Source organism: Gorilla gorilla, chromosome 17, assembly GCF_029281585.2.
Source record: "Gorilla gorilla gorilla isolate KB3781 chromosome 17, NHGRI_mGorGor1-v2.1_pri, whole genome shotgun sequence".
Lineage (NCBI taxonomy): Eukaryota > Metazoa > Chordata > Mammalia > Primates > Hominidae > Gorilla > Gorilla gorilla.
In genome coordinates this window covers 41615250-41631264 of record NC_073241.2, presented here as the reverse complement: position 1 = coordinate 41631264, position 16015 = coordinate 41615250, and the positions used below count along the sequence as shown (strand labels likewise).

The window sequence follows — 16015 nt, the reverse complement described above, 5'->3', positions numbered from 1 at the left end:
TGTCTGAGCTTCCTTTGACTTTGGAAAGCAAATCATTTCCAGGACTGAAAGTGAAATTGAATTAAGTAGCTTTCCTTCAGGGACATCTGAGATTATGTGTTATGTGAGAGGTTAAGAATTGACATGGAGTAGTGCTCTCTAGCTTTGTTTTCTTGTGACATTTTATCTTCATGCAACTTCTCTCCTAGGGCAGGAGGGCTGCCTCCCTGGCCACACCCTGCCCCAGGGCTGTAAACATGCCTTTTGTGTGGCATTGGTGTCCACAGTGTTACTAATTATAAAAATCGGTCACATGTCTTCCACTTCCCCTCAAGAGCCTCATCTGACTGCAGCACCTCATCGGTGCCCAGAGATGGGCAGTCAGGGGCATGGCCAGGGCCTTGTCCTCTGCGGCCACCATACCACTCACAAACATGGGCACCTGCTGGCCTGGGAGCTGGGATCATCTACACCCTGGGTCCCAAGGAAGCTGTCAGGAAGTCGTTCCTGTAGGGAAGGTGCCTCTACTTCTAAATTCAGCCAGCATCCCTTTTGTTTCCCTTAGTTATGAAAATTGTGTAATAAAATATTGTTGTGAAATATTTACATTTTGTATAACTGGAAGGCATATAAGGTAGCATACACAAATGAAATCTTGGTTTTAAAAATAAATCTGAAGCTTTACAGGCTAAATTGAAAAGGAAATATACGTGATGGTTTGCTTAGTAATATTAAAATGAATAAAAATTAAAGTTGGGTATGTTAATTTGTGTAAGAGTAAATTTTAAAATCTTCTCACTGTTGATCATATAACGTTATGTTTATATTTACCTAAAATTTTCATGAGTACTGAAATTTTTAGTACAATAATTTCTAAATTCAGACTAAGGCTATTTGACTGAAGTTGATTAAGTTTGATTAAGTTTCCAGTGTTCCATATAAGAATTTTCCCTGAGAAAACATCCTTTTAAAGCCACTTACTTGTTGATGTAGTTATTAAATGTAATTTTAAACTGGTTTCTATGCTGAACTGTGGTAGTTATAAGTTGTGTTATGAACAACAAATACTAGACCGATCACTCAGGATAAGACATAACATGGGCTGACCTTCCCAGTGTGGACTGAAGCGTGAGAGATGGGAGGTTATAGATACTGGTGCAGATACTGCTTTTCCTTGAAATTAAGTGATGTCAGGTTTCGTGGGGTTTTCTTTTTTTCTGATAATGATAACAAAATACACAAATAGGATTATTTTGTATGACAAATTGCATCTTTGTTGTTTTTGCTTCACATTTATTTGTTTTATTTACAGGTGTTGACTTCAAAATCAAAACTGTAGAGCTAAGAGGAAAGAAAATTAGATTACAGATCTGGTAAGTGGGAGAGTGTGCACCCAGTAATGTGCTGTGTGTGTTTAACAGTCCATGTACTTGTCTAATAAAATGAACTGTTTGAGCTGATTTGCCTCTCCTACTTTTCTCCTCTTTTGCTCATTTTAAAATTAAATGGACAGTGTTTCCATCAAGAGAGAGAATTTGGATAAGGCTGTTATGTTATATGCCACTTGCACATGGGGAGCAGTTGTGGACAGAAGAATGTTACTTTAATGGTAGCTAGTTTGGAACCTTTTTGCCTCTATTTTCAAGTTATTTACGTGATATCAAAACTGTCTCCACTAAAATGATTGCTCAAATGTTTGTCTTCATGTCTTTATTTTGTATGATAGTATTCAAAGAAAGCCCAATATGTTCATAACCAGATTTGCACAATCTGAAGGCAGGTCCCCTGCAGACAGTTCCAGAGCTTCTTGGTGGCACAGTGTGACTATTACTGCGAGTGGGCATACTCCTTCCGGCTGTACTGCTGATTCCACGGGATGTGAGCCCCCACTAATGCCTACTAGAAGTGAATCCAGGCCCCTTTCTCAAATCACAATTGGAATGAGAGACTCAACCAGCTGTGTTATAACTGCACTCAGCACTAAGAGCTTTCTGTTAGCTATTAACCTGTTAACAGCCCGCAGGTGCTAGCGACCTATCTGTGGAAGAAGGGATAAGATCTGGTCTGGTGGTCTGGCGGTGGCTTAAAAGTAGCCCCATTGAGGTGCTCTGAGAATGCCGTTTTGTTTTGAATGCTACAGCTGCGGTGTACTCAGCTTACTAACTCCTCTTGGCAGGTCACCCTCAGCTCTGATTGTTTGTCCACCATGTGTGTGTTTGCTTTCATCTGCGTTAATTGCTGCTTCATCTGTGGCATCATCGGTCACCTAATGCTTGAATGTTAGTGCCATGTCTTCATTCTTCATCCGTGTCCCTGTCTGGGCCGCAGCTGCAGCCAAGCCGCAGTGCCTGCCTTCTGGAGGTGTCTGAGGTAATATCTTCATTTGGTCACCCTTCACTGTATAACACACTTCAAAGATTTTTTGATTTGGGTTTTTGTTCGTTTTCTTTTCTGTTGTGCATTTGGTCTGCATATTTTCATTTTTGGCTTGATTATGAAACATTAAGTCTTGTCTAAATACTTGAATAAACAACAAATAGATAGTTCTTCCTGTGCTAGTCCTGCAGACTTTTTGTGCATTGCTGCCCAGCTTTTAAACGCTGGAAATAGCAACAAAGTGTTTGGCACACAAGCTGCTGTTTCTAATTATAAGCTCTATAAGGTAAAGACCATCTTCAAAAGGATTTGGGATATGCCTCTCTCTGTTCCTAGTACCTGTGTGAGGTACTTTCTGATGAGAATATTGCCCCACAAAAGTGATGTAAACATTATTAGAATGTGTGACGCCTGCCTTAGTGGGTGACAGCCATGCCTGATGACTGTGGCACATGTCTTAATTAATGCATTAATACTTCCATCTTCATCTTTGGCGGCAGTATTCTGATTTATAAAGTATGTCCAAATGTCCTGGTGCCTCCCTGGAGCTCTGCCCACTAAGTCTGTGCTGGTGACATTGGACACTCCTGGAATCTGACTACAATGTCCTTGACTCTGAGCTAAGAGGTCCCTACCTGATGGAATCCCCCCCGGGGAGAAAGTGAGATACTGTGGCTCCACGAAGGGCAGCGGGCACTCAGAAACCATTTTTCTCTTGTATATAAAAGCATTCTCCAAATGACCCCTCTCCCTCTCCTGATTCTCCCTTGACTCTTTACTACTTTTTCATTCTCTAAATCTGTGCAGCTGTACAGCACGGGCAAAGAGCGTAACTAAGGGAGGAAGAATGAAATGGATTGGACTTATGGAATGGTTGATTGCAAGTTTTCTACATGGAATATTCCAGTGACTCTTTTCCTGCAGGAAGGTTTTGAACAGTGACTCATATATCTACTACAGGCCAGCCATTTTGTTGATCACATAATACTCAAAATAAGATTTTTATCTTCTGAAATATTTTAAAGATGAAAACCTTTTCCTTCATTATTGCTGTGCAGCAGGTAAAAAGGAAGTGTTAGAATCATGATTGTAATTTGTATTACTGTTTTAAAGTAATGCGTGGCTTCTTTAGGAGTGAGGCGCAGCCCTTGTGCTGCTGCTGGTGTAATCTGCTTTGTTGTGGGCGTGTTGTCGTCGTTTCACTCTCATCCATTGAGGGCTTAGAAGGCGCCTGTGTAGCTGGAAACGGTCCCTCAAGGAGGTGCAGTGGATTGTGTTATGCTAATAATAGATAGCTCTGCTCCGATTTTCTAGACTGGCACGAAAGCATTGCCATTCGATTTTCATAGGAGGATCTTGTTGGAAGAAGTGCATTATTTACTATAGATTCCTAAAAGCTAAAAGCACCAAAAGCTGCAGGTGTCCGTTACATTTTTACGTCACGTTTTATGTCATTGCCACATATTTCAGTTTGTTGATTACCTGTGGTCAGAAAAAATACCATTTTTCTCTTCTCTGTACTTTAAAGTATTTCTACATGAATGTTAGAACTTTATGTAAGTAGCTAAAATAAAACGTGTTGACTAGGATGTAGTTTGATGAATTTATATCCAAATGGTATCCTGGAAATTATTTACAGTGAACTTGTAGTTGTGTTGAAATGGACTTGAAGCCATGAAATTTGCCTCTTACCTTTAGGCAAACACAGAATTGAAATGCTTCATATAAGAGCCCTTTGTTCTGCCTGTCAGACCAGTCCACTGTTGGGGGACTTTGTTTTAACCAGCGTTCTTAGGTCAGCATCATTCCTTTTGTTCTCTGCTTGGAAGAGGGGGAATATTTCATACCCTATATTGGCGTATGCCCTGAAAATTAGTAATTAAATAATTTAAGTGGCTATATTAAATATAGCAAATAAGAGGCTTTGAATTCTCCAAGCGTTGTTGTATTACCAAACTGGGAAAACAGAATTGCAGGAATTTTTCAATTGCACAAAAAGCAGATAGAAAAATCAGAATAAGGTGGCATGCTAACTGTAGTAAACGATGATTGAGCTGACATTCATAACTTGCAAACCTCTAGAAATCCGCACCTTATCATTACAGTGAAAACTGAAGTTTATGGGGAAAAAGAGGGAAATATTAGGATTCTCCCTTTTCATAGAAAGGTGAAAGCATGATCAGTGCATTGATGTAATCTAATTTTCTGAAAAGGAGAGATTTGTGTGGGATTTTTATGGTGCTGGCACATAGTAGATATTTAAGAAATACTTGCTGAATGGAATCAACATTTCATTTATTATTCTTTGGCCATACATGATAGTAGATAATTTAGTATGTAAGGGAAATAAATCAAGCAAAGGCACTTTTGAGAGGAATAGAAAATAAAAGCTTTCTCAACCCAAATATTTTGGGAGTGTGGAATCGTCTCTCAAAGAAACATGCTTTTCTGCCCCCAGCCTTCAGAGCCAGGCCCAAACAGTGGCATTTAAGGAATGGGCTTAAATGGGGAGTGCTGAGCTAGTTCATGTTTCCTCATTGGGATTTTTGTCAACTAAATCAGTTTGCTCATTTGCGTTAGGACGATTGCCTCAGGTTTTGAATTTTGAGGTTTCTATCCTTTCTTTACATTGGACTTAAAGTCAGTAGAGGCAGCTGACTTCTTAATGGTGAGCTTCTTAATGTTTCTAAGATTCCTGAGTATGCTATTCATGCAAAAACATTTTAAGCTACATCAAAATTGCCTTTTACTACCCCTGTTCTTTGATTGTTTTTATTAAAACTCCTATTATCTGTAATTTCTCTGGTTTTGTGCCTCCAGTTTCTGGATTCTTAAGTCATTGAATGTGTATGGAAGTGCATGTGAGTTGACTTATACTGAAAACCAGATTAAAATTACCTAGAATAAAAGTTTATTAAAGTATGTAATTCCTAAAATGCTTATTGAAGACCTTAAATCTGATTGTTATTTAAATTCGTGGTTCAGCGATATTGTGTTAACCACTGATTTCAGAGTAGAAAAAATGCTTATTATTTTTAACTTTTTAAAGAAATGGGGAATGTTTTGTAACAGTACTCAAATAGCACAGAATATTTTTCAACATTAAAAACATTTGATTGAATCACAAGCCATAACTTGTGAGGATGGTAAACCCTCCTCTGAAAGATTTAACTCTTTATTGGTTTGGAAGTAGTAAAGTATACCCCTAAATGCCTAGGATTAGAGAAATAATTTTATTCATTGATTCTGTGGAAACCAAATGGTATCTAACTCTGTTCCTTCTCAGCCACCTTGAAGGTGACTATTAGTGTGGTCTTTAAGTTGCTTTTAGAAATCCTGAAGAATTCAGTCTCCGTCTATCATATTCTTCAGATTTCCTTTTTTGTTTTTGCAGTTCTGAGGCCAAAAAATGAAGTTTCTTTGCCTTGCCTGACGTGGCATCAACTTTCTAATTTTTAAACATGTTACCAGCGCATGTCTACTGATCGTGTACTGCAGGACCTGGGTAGACAGAAACATACCCACCTCTGCCCTCCTCACCTTCCAGTCAGGGCAGCAGGGGATCCTCATATCCTCTGAGGCAAAGCAAATGGCTTCACTTTATGTGGAAATGAATTTGCCAGTGAGCTTTTGTGCTTGTTTGACAATAAGGCATCACTGATGTGAACTAATTTGGTGGCAGGTCTCCTCTGAAGGAAGCCATAAATTATAACAGCATGGCCAAGGGGTGTTTTTAGGGACCCAGTCCCACGGGTGCCTAAGGGAAGTGTTCTCCTCGCCTTTCAGGAACTCCCTGCTGTGTGGTGAGAGGCTCTGGTGGCCTTGCATGGAAGAGCCTGTTGCCCCCCAGCTTACTCCACTGTGGCGCACTTGGTTGGGGTTCTTTGGGTAGAGCTAAATCATAGATGGTCTTTAAAGAAATCGCTTTGCAAGTGTTAGTCCTTCCTGATTGGAAGCCTTCTCCATTGAGCCTTATTGGAATTAGAAATTTGCAGTGGTTCTCAAACAGTTTCTAGGCTTATCATAATACAAGATATAAACCAAAAAGTATCTGAGACAGGTCTCAATCAATTTAGAGAGTTTATTTTGCCAGGGCTAAGGACATACCTATGACACAGCATGAGGTGGTCCTGACAACCTGTGCCCAAAGTGGTCAAGAGTACACTTTGCTTTTGTACATTTTAAGGAGACATAGTACATCAATCAATACATGTAAGATTTACACTGGTTTGATCTGGACAGGTGAGACAGCTCAAAGGGGCCGGGGCTTCCAGGTCATAGGTAGATTTAAACATATTCTGATTAGCAGTTGGTTGAAAGAGTTATTATCTATAGAAAGCAATGTCTGGGTTACTATAAGGGGTTGTGGAGACCTAGGTTTTATCATGTAGATGAGCCTCTAAGTAGCTGGCTTCAGAGAGAAGAGACTAAATGTTTCTTACCAGACTTAAAGTATGTGTTCATGTTCATGCTGGAGGGTAGAGTGAGGAATGTCTGACCCCCACTGCCCATCATGGCCAGCATCATCCTTTCAGGTTAAATTTTAGAGTGCCCTGGCCGAAGGGGAGGTCCATTCAGATGGTTGTGGGAGGACTTCAAATTTTATATTTGGTTTAAAAAGGAGAAACAGGGCTCAGCTGGCATCCGTACTGATTGATGTGCTTACATTCTTCATGTGGATGTGGCCAGTGTCAGCCTGGAGAAAAAAGAACGCTTTTAGATTTCAAATGAGCAGTTGGGTAATAATGAACTTTACCGTATTTGCAAACCTATCTGGTATCTCTCCTCCCTTTTCCTTTGACCACCTATTCTGTCTAGGGTTAAGAAAATAACAAAGCCAATTCTGGTTTGTTTTTGTTTTTGTTTTTTGAGGTGGAGTCTTGCTCTCTGTCCCCTAGGCTGGAGTGCAGTGGCGCGATTGCAGTTAACTGCAACCTCTGCCTCCCGGGCTCAAGCAATTCTCCTGCCTCAGCCTTCTAAGTAGCTGGGATTACAGGCATCTGCCATCGTGCCTAGCTAAGTTTTATATTTTTAGTAGAGACGGGGGTTTCACCATGTTGGCCAGGCTGGTCTTGAACTCGTGGCCTCAGGTAACTTGCCCACCTCAGCCTCATAAATTGCTGGGGTTACAGGCATGAGCCACCGCGCCCGGCCTAACAAGGCTAATTCTACAGCGTTTTTCATCAGTGTGGGACTATTGGTCATCTTTTCAACAAAACCAGATATTAACAATCCATGTCAGTTAAAGGAGAGTTGTAGACTTAAATAGTGTCAGTTGTTCTACATTTTCATGTTGTTAACATGTTGTTATCATGTTGTTTCATGTTATTGAACATGAAACATGTTATCATGTTTCATGTTGATAACATGTTTTCATGTTGTTGATAACAGCCTACCATAGAGGTGTTACAGCTTCCACCATTTTACACAGGAGGAAACAGAGCTCAGCTCAGAGAGGTTGAGTTTTCCAAGAAGCCAAGTCATGGGGCCAAGAATAGTGCCCGGGTGCCATGAGACTCTGCCTACTACTGCCCTGCTGGCCGCAGAGCGACTCAGATACAGCTGTCGTCCAAGCCAGGGAGCCTTTGAGCCAGTGCTGCTGAGAAAATTGGGAAAAAGCCCACTGCCCGGTTCCCAGCACATCTTCACTGTTCCTCGGGCTCCCTCCATGTCCGTTTCCCTCTGAGTGTAGTAGATTGGGGACTCAGAACCTTCTAGAACAGAAGTTATGGTTTTGTAAGGGGAAGAAATATGGTCAAGTGCACATCTATAATTTAGAGTATTAAATTTCCTTGTACCCTTATGATTTATTCTAGAAGGTCAGCACATTGATTACAAAGCTAATGTTGGCTAACATTAATCCTTCAGGTATGAGGTAAGAAATAAAAAATTACTTTCATGCTTCATTTCTGCACAAAATGTCACTCTGGAAAGATATTTCATTTGAAAAATTAAAAGTTTTACTCTGTACAGGATTTTCAGATCTTTTCTGCTATGAAAATTCTTGTTTTCTAATTTTCAAAATCTTGGTTTGAAAGTAATTGGAGGCTGGGCTGGTAGCTTACACCTGTAATTCCAGCACTTTGGGAGGCCAAGGCAAGTGGATCACATGAGGTCAGGAGTTTGAGACCAGCCTGGCCGACATGGTGAAACCCCGTCTCTACTAAAAATACGATATTAGCCAGGCATGGTGGCACATGCCTGTAATCCCAGCTTGTCGGGAGGCTGAGGCAGGAGAATCGCTTGAACTCGGGAGGTGGAGGTTGCAGTGAACCAAGATCGTGTCATTGATTGCACTCCAGCCTAGGTGACAGAGCTAGACTCCGTCTCCAACAACAACAACAAAAAAAAGTGATTGGGACTTATTGATGTTTTTGTTTGAGTGTAACTTGTTCAGAAAAGCTACTGTGGCTGACAGTGGTGGCTGTGCACAGATGTCAGTGCAGACTTGAGGAGCTCCCAGTGGCCGGACCCAGACAGAGGCATTCTCAAAAGCTGGCCCTGCTTGTCTCCACAGACTCAGTGCTGCTGGCCTGACTGTGCCTGCTAGGGTTGTAACTGTGGATCTTCTTTTCTTATCTGAAGTGGTCATCGTAAGCTGCCACATGTGCCCCGCACCTGCCCCCAGCACTCTAGGTGGTGGTTAGTGAGCTCTGAGAAATGAATTCTTTGTGGCTTGGAGGGCATTCATTTTCACAATCCTAGGATGCCCACCATTTATTGTGTGTGTGAGCGGGGAGTGGGTCATGCATGTGTATCAAGTGTGTGTTTCTTGTGTGGCATTGTTGCTCTTGGGTATGACAAATGGTTTTGTAAATCACCTACAATGTGAATTCTTAGGGATTGATTGTTTGGAAATTCTGTATTTTAAAGACTTTTCCCCCATTTTATTTTAGAAAAACATCATATATTTTGATGTTATATTAGCATTCCTGTTGCTGATTTTCTGTCTTGAGGGAAAAAGTTATTCAGGAGAGTATGTTGATCTTGGTTCATAATCCATCTCCATTAATCTAATTTAGTTGTTAAATATAAAGGTATTTACTATGTCATAGTTTTAGTCAACTTAAATTTTTCCTACTTTCTTTAAGTGTGGTCATCAGGTCAAAGAGAAATAGGGGTTACTCTCGTTCTTTTTTCGCAGAAAAACTGCAGCGTATAATCTATGTTTGCATTGGAATGTGGTGGTGCTCACTTTGGGCATTATTTGGGAACTGACTTTGGCTGCTTTTTCTTAGGGACACAGCAGGTCAGGAGAGATTCAACAGCATTACCTCAGCTTATTACAGAAGTGCCAAGGGGATCATATTAGTATATGATATCACTAAGAAGGAGACGTTTGATGATTTGCCGAAATGGATGAAGATGATTGATAAGGTAAATGTTGCATTTTTCTGTCCAATGTGAACTCTCTGCTTGTGAGTCTTAATCATTATTAAAAGAAGGAGGGGAAACACATGTATTGAGCATGTTTTCATACAGACTAAACATCATTTAGCCCATATATAGCCTTCGGGATAGGGACGTAGTCCTGTATTGTGGATGAGGCAAAGAAGAATTAAATTTATCCAGAATCAGGATTTTTCGTCTGGTAGCCTGGACTGTCTCGACTACAGAGGCCAAACATGCTCATTCCACTACATCCAGCTGCTTTCATGGAATAGATATAAGACATTTCATTTCTGCAGAAAGGTCACTTGGACACTCATCTCATGCACGTCCACTGAGTGACAACCTTGAGGAGATGGCCTTCTCCATGGTGCCTGCAGATGTCCCACGCGCCTCCGTCACCCACTGGACATCTGTCCTCGCAATTATAGATGCCCTTTAGCTCCTCATTTTGAACAAGAGGAGCTCGGGTTCTCCTTTGGCTCGTGATTGAATCATACAGATAGGCTGTGTCCCTGTGGTTAATGTAAACCGTGGGTTCTCCTCTAAGAAACATGTTCCCAAATACACATTTAGAAGGCAGAGCAGTTGGGAGTGGGATGTGATGATATACCATTGACCACATTTTGAGTTTTCTTCCCCTCGTGCAGTAATTTCATGTTTAGTTCCTTTGCATAACAAGCATATGCAATATAAATTGGATTTTATCTACACATTGCATTTAAACCTGTCTGCTAGATAACATTGGAGAATGTTTGCCAGCTTTACCAAGCATGTCATTGATGATGTATGCCTCTTTAAAATGTGTTAGGATTGGTGGCCTGGCATGGTGACTCACACCTGTAATCCCAGCACTTTGGGAGGCCAAAGCAAGAGGATCACTTGAACCCAGGAGGTCGAGACCAGCCTGGGCAACATAGTGGGACTCCATCTCTCTCTCTCTCTCTCTTTTTTTTTTTTTTTTTTTTAATTAAAAAAAAAGTTGTTAGGATCAGGGTTGCAAGGTTGGATCAGACCTGAGGCGGGGCTCCTGCCCCAGCCTGCTCTGCACTGAGCATCAGTCATACCAGGCCCTCCATTGGCACATCAGTGGATACTGATGTTCCCTGATATGGAAGTCACAGAGTGCAATCCTGTGGAAATTAGAAGTGGACAGTCCTCATAGTCTAAAACTTTTAGAACTAATAGGATGAATACAAAACCAAAAGAAATGGCCTAAATCCTACCCCATTTGGTACTTGAGTTTGTGAGTCTGTGCCCACCCAGGTCTTGAGGTCTGATGCTGTCTTCCTTTTGTCATCAACTGCTGCTTTTCACCTTACTTGAGTGAGAGCATCATTTCCTGAGTGCGGGGCCCATTGCCCCAGCCCTGCGGTGGGTGCTGTCACTGTTACCCACACCTCCCTGATAAGGGGGCCGGCACTCCTCACCTGGCTGCATAACTGGCCCACGGCCACACCATTCAGGTTCCTTTTGTTGCAATCTGTTTCAAATAACTTTTTAGAACAATAAGTTAGTTGCTCAAGAGATTTTAACCTCATTTTTAAAGACAGAAATCTTATTGTACCTATATGTATTTTTAAACTTAGAAATGTAGCTTAACTTTTTTCCTGGTTATAAAATTAATGATACCTTCATTATAGAAATTTGGAAAATGAAGAAAAGCACAAAAGTAAAGAAGAAATCTGTACCTCTGGCATCCTGAAAAACCAAATTGGCTTCACTGTATTTAGCTTTACGTCTTGCTTATTTTGTGAATATTCTGTCACGGAGTCCTTCCTGTGTCATTCTCTGTTCTTCTGAAGCGTGTGTTTTTTTAAATGCCTGTGTTTTTAAAATAACTTGATTCTTGTGCCATTTTGTTTGACTTGTAGGTTTTTCAGTTGATAACCATTTTGAGTGTAGAGCTTTGCCTGTATATTGAATCATTTCCTTAGGAAGAGGTCTTGGGAATTGTTGGGTCAACAGCCAAGAGCATTGTGGTTCTTAATGCCTGTGCCCTAGTTCTTTCTAAGACACAGTGAGCCCTGCCTTGCACCGCTGCCCAGTCCTGCCTGGGAACTGGTAGAACCTCAAAGACAGTGGAAGTGAATGGACAAATGTAAATTAGCGAAAAATACTGTATCGGTTTATGTTTCTGCTGTCAGTATATGGCGATGCCCATCTTTGAAATGTGGCTTCTTTTAAAATTCCACAGTATGCTTCAGAAGATGCAGAGCTTCTCTTAGTTGGAAATAAGTTGGACTGTGAAACGGACAGAGAAATCACCAGGCAGCAGGGGGAAAAGGTGAGAGGGTGTGGGAGGCACGGTTGCCACACACTGTGCTTAGCGCTTGAGGTACTGTTTCTTTTAATAAATTACTTATTTTAAAAATTACAAAGAAATTATCAATACAGTGATAACTCAGTCACATCCTCCTAATTTGTTTGCACTTTTTTGACTTCCTGCTCCTTTAAATTCATTCTGAAATGGAGGGAGAAAAAAACACATCAGTGTATACAACATTGTTATCTAACCTGACATTTTATACAGAGAAACATATTTTAAGCCATAAAGTTGCTTTTATAATTTACTTTAACGTACTTTAAACTTCCTTGGTTTTTGCTAAGGATTGAATCATGGAGAAACGATGCTATTCACATTTAAATGTCAGATATGTTACACTTTTAGAAACTTAGGCAACTGATTTGACTGGAAGGTCCTGGCATCACCCTCAGGATTTTTATTGTCTTTTGTTTTGCTAGTTGGTTATAATGTAAGAATTTGCTACACTTGTGAACTTTATCTTTGAGCATCAGTGGGACTTTCTACCCCTTAATCCCAGCCCTTCCCTTGAAGCTGAGCCCAGAGGCCTCATGCTCGCACGCTGGTCTGTGAGGCCGCACACAGAGGAAATAGGTGTGTGTTTCTTCTCAGTTTGCACAGCAAATCACTGGGATGCGGTTCTGTGAAGCAAGTGCCAAGGATAACTTCAATGTGGACGAGATATTTCTGAAACTTGTCGATGACATTCTGAAAAAGGTAAAAAAAAGAATCTACATTATAAAAGTATATCATTTGAAACCTGTTGTTTCCTTTATTGCTTTTTTACTGAGAATTTTGTATTTAGAAACCAAAATACAGTAGTTGTGCTCAGGCGCAAGAACCAGGTATGGTTGTTAACTCAGCCACAGGCACGCGGCCTGCTGTAGCCGTTTCCCACCCAGGGGCTTCTGGTGTCCTTGGGGTTGGTATATGGCATACTTGCTTCGCCTTAAGATACAGCAGGGTAGACTTAACAGGGTATAGCAATATGCTGTGTTTATTTGACATTTGCTTTTTTTCCCACCCCCGTTTTTCTGTGAGAACTCAGTTGGAGACCTAGCCAAGTCTGCAGGTGTCTTAGCGGAAAAGAGAGCCCCATGGTGCTGCGCTTGCATCCCTTCCTGTTCTCCTTCCTGGTGGGAGCCACTTCCTTACAGAGACCTTTCCATGATGCTGAGTTGCAAGAAAATTGCTAGACAGCTTCATTGAGCAGCAGCAGTTTCTTCAGGCATCTTTAGGCTTACATTCAAAAATTGTTAATAAGAACTGAAGTTTATGTTATTAAGTGAAATTTGCTCAGTTCATACATAATTCAGAAGCTTCTAATAAAGTAATTGTTTAGGCTGGGTGTGGTAGCTCACACCTATAATCCCAGCACTTTGGAAGGTCAAGGTGGGAGGATCACTTGAGGCCAGGAGTTCAAGACCAGACTGGGCAACACAGTGAAGCCCCATCTCTACAAAAAAAATTTAAAAATTAGCAAGGCGTAGTGGCATGTACCTGGTTGTAGTAATCCCAGCTACCCAGGCTGATGCAGGAGGATTGCTTGAGCCCAGGAATTTGAGGAATTTGATACAGTGAGCTATGATCGTATCTACACTCCAGCCTGGGTGACAGAATGAGACACTGTCTCTATTTAAAAAAAAAAAAAAAAAAGTTTATATAATTGCCAAGGTAGGTTATGTCTGTCTTTAGTAAGTATGCAACTCCTTGGAATGCAGACCATTTTTAAAATTTATTAATGTATTTTTATTTTACCTGGTTCTGTGAAAATATATGTTTATGAGGTTGATCTGTTCTCTTCTACCATAGGGTATTAAGTAGGCTGGGCATTGTTCATGTTGTGATATGAAGTGTCTCGAACATGGCTTTTTTTGGCTTAATATTTTAATGTCTAATTGATCTTTAATGATCGGAGGACTTTCAATAATAATACTTTTTTTTATATAATTGTATAATTTGGAAAGCATTTACAGTTGACCCTTGAACAACAAGGGGGCTAGAGGTGCTGACCCCCTAAACAGTCAGAAATCTGAGTATAACTTGACTCCCTAAAAACTTAACGACTAAAAGCCTATCACTGACTGGAAGCCTTACTGATAACATAAACAGTCACTTAACACATAGGTTGTATGTTATATGTATTTTATACCATGTTCTTAAAGTAAGCTAGAGAAAAGAAAATGTTATTAAGAAAATCATAAGGAAGAGAAAATACATTTACTATTCACTAAGTGGAAGTGGTTCATCATAAAGGTCTTCATCCTCGTCATCTTCACATTGAGTAGGCTGAGGAGGAGGAGGAGGAGGAGGAGGGATTGGTCTTCCTGTCTCTTCCGGGTGGCAGAGGCGGAGGAGAAGGTGAGTGGGGAGGCAGGAGAGGCAGGTGAAACTTGTATTGAAAAGCAGCTATGTATAAGTGGACCTGTGCAGTTGAAACCCATGTTCAAGGGTCAGCTGTATGTGTACCTTGTAAAGTTAAAATGGATTTTTTTTTTTGTTTATACGTTAGATGCCTCTGGATATTTTAAGGAATGAGTTGTCCAATAGTATCCTGTCGTTACAACCAGAGCCTGAGATACCGCCAGAACTGCCTCCACCAAGACCACATGTCCGATGCTGTTGATTTCCTACTTTGGAGACAAAGTGGAAATGATTCCTGGAAAGGGGAAAAAACGTTCTATTCTGCACTACAATCATTTTGACAATTTCCTTTCGCACTTTGTAATCCAAGTCAGAGCTATACACTAACTTGTAAATATGCATATATGCAATCCTGGGTAAGTGTTGGTTATAAGTTACCTATTTCCCTCCAAATTATTACATTTCATTCATTACCCCAGTGTCTAGTGTACATACACTGGGAAACCTAGTACTTCTAATATGAAGAATGGGAGAAATGAAAGGTATAATGTTTCTTGAAATAAATAATATCATTGTCCTTATTAATTATATTATGAGGACAGAAGATATTCTGATAAGAGAGAACGTGGTGCTTTGCTTACCGTTTTAAAGAAAATTTGTAAAACTAAAGACTTTTTGAAAAAAAGCTATCTTAAGTGCTTTTTCTTTATTTACAAGACATTTCCCCCAGTGGTAGCATCTGAAGTATTGGAGTGTTTCTGCCACAAAGCAAAGCTCCATTCATGGCCGTCATTGAAGGTTATTTATTAATGTTACATAATGGTAGAATATTACTAGTTAGAGGGTTGGATTTGACTTGGTCCTAAGGCCACAGAATCTCTCTCATGGCTTCCTAAGGGATGTACCTTTATGCTTTTAAGAACTACAAAGATTCAGTAAAGAAAGAAATGTTTTTGAAACTATAGAAAAAGATTTTAAAACACGCTGCTGTCCTAAACAAATCCTGTTTAAAGGAATTTTAAAGAGATGCATTTTACTATATCAAAGAACATACGTGTATTTGCCTAAACACTCTGTACCTTTGTAATGATAAAACTTCCCCCTTTACGGTGAAGCTTATTCTGATTAAGCCTAGACTGTGTTCTTTTTTTTTTTTTTTTTTTTTTTTTTTTGGTCTGATGATGAATTTGTGAACTCTATCTTTGGTATATCTTTTATTAAACTGCACTGTTTTGTTTAGTCAAGGTAATTAAGTAATTATGTATTTGAATAACTTGGTGTGTCTTGAGTGTTGTGGTATGAAAAGCATTGTGGTCTTTCTACACTAATGAAGTGCAAATAAAATTTTGTATTTATGAATGAAGTTGAGTTGCCATATTTATTTATCCAATTATAAATTGTATATATGACAGTATTCTCCATGAGCTCCACAGCTTAATCCTTTTGAGTGTTTAGACAGGAAAAGCATAGTCCTCCACTGGGGAAAAGAGTCTGATGGTTTCTCAAAGGGCTGAACATAGAGCTACGATATGATCCAGCAATTTGACTTCTAGGTTTATATCTAAAAGATCGAAAGCAGAGACTCAAACAGGTACTTGTACA

General features: G+C 40.1%; 1 protein-coding gene across 1 annotated transcript in view; it reads left to right on the top strand.

The window, feature by feature from the left end:
- The window catches only part of RAB12 (RAB12, member RAS oncogene family), a 30391-nt gene extending 14615 nt beyond the window's left edge, over positions 1-15776 (top strand). The window contains exons 2-6 of the mRNA XM_031003770.3: positions 1292-1352; positions 9594-9732; positions 11942-12031; positions 12662-12766; positions 14562-15776. Coding sequence (XP_030859630.2) covers positions 1292-1352; positions 9594-9732; positions 11942-12031; positions 12662-12766; positions 14562-14675 — 509 coding nt within the window. The 3' untranslated portion in view covers positions 14676-15776. The remainder of the gene's footprint in view (positions 1-1291; positions 1353-9593; positions 9733-11941; positions 12032-12661; positions 12767-14561) is intronic.
- Positions 15777-16015: the final 239 nt, after the last annotated feature.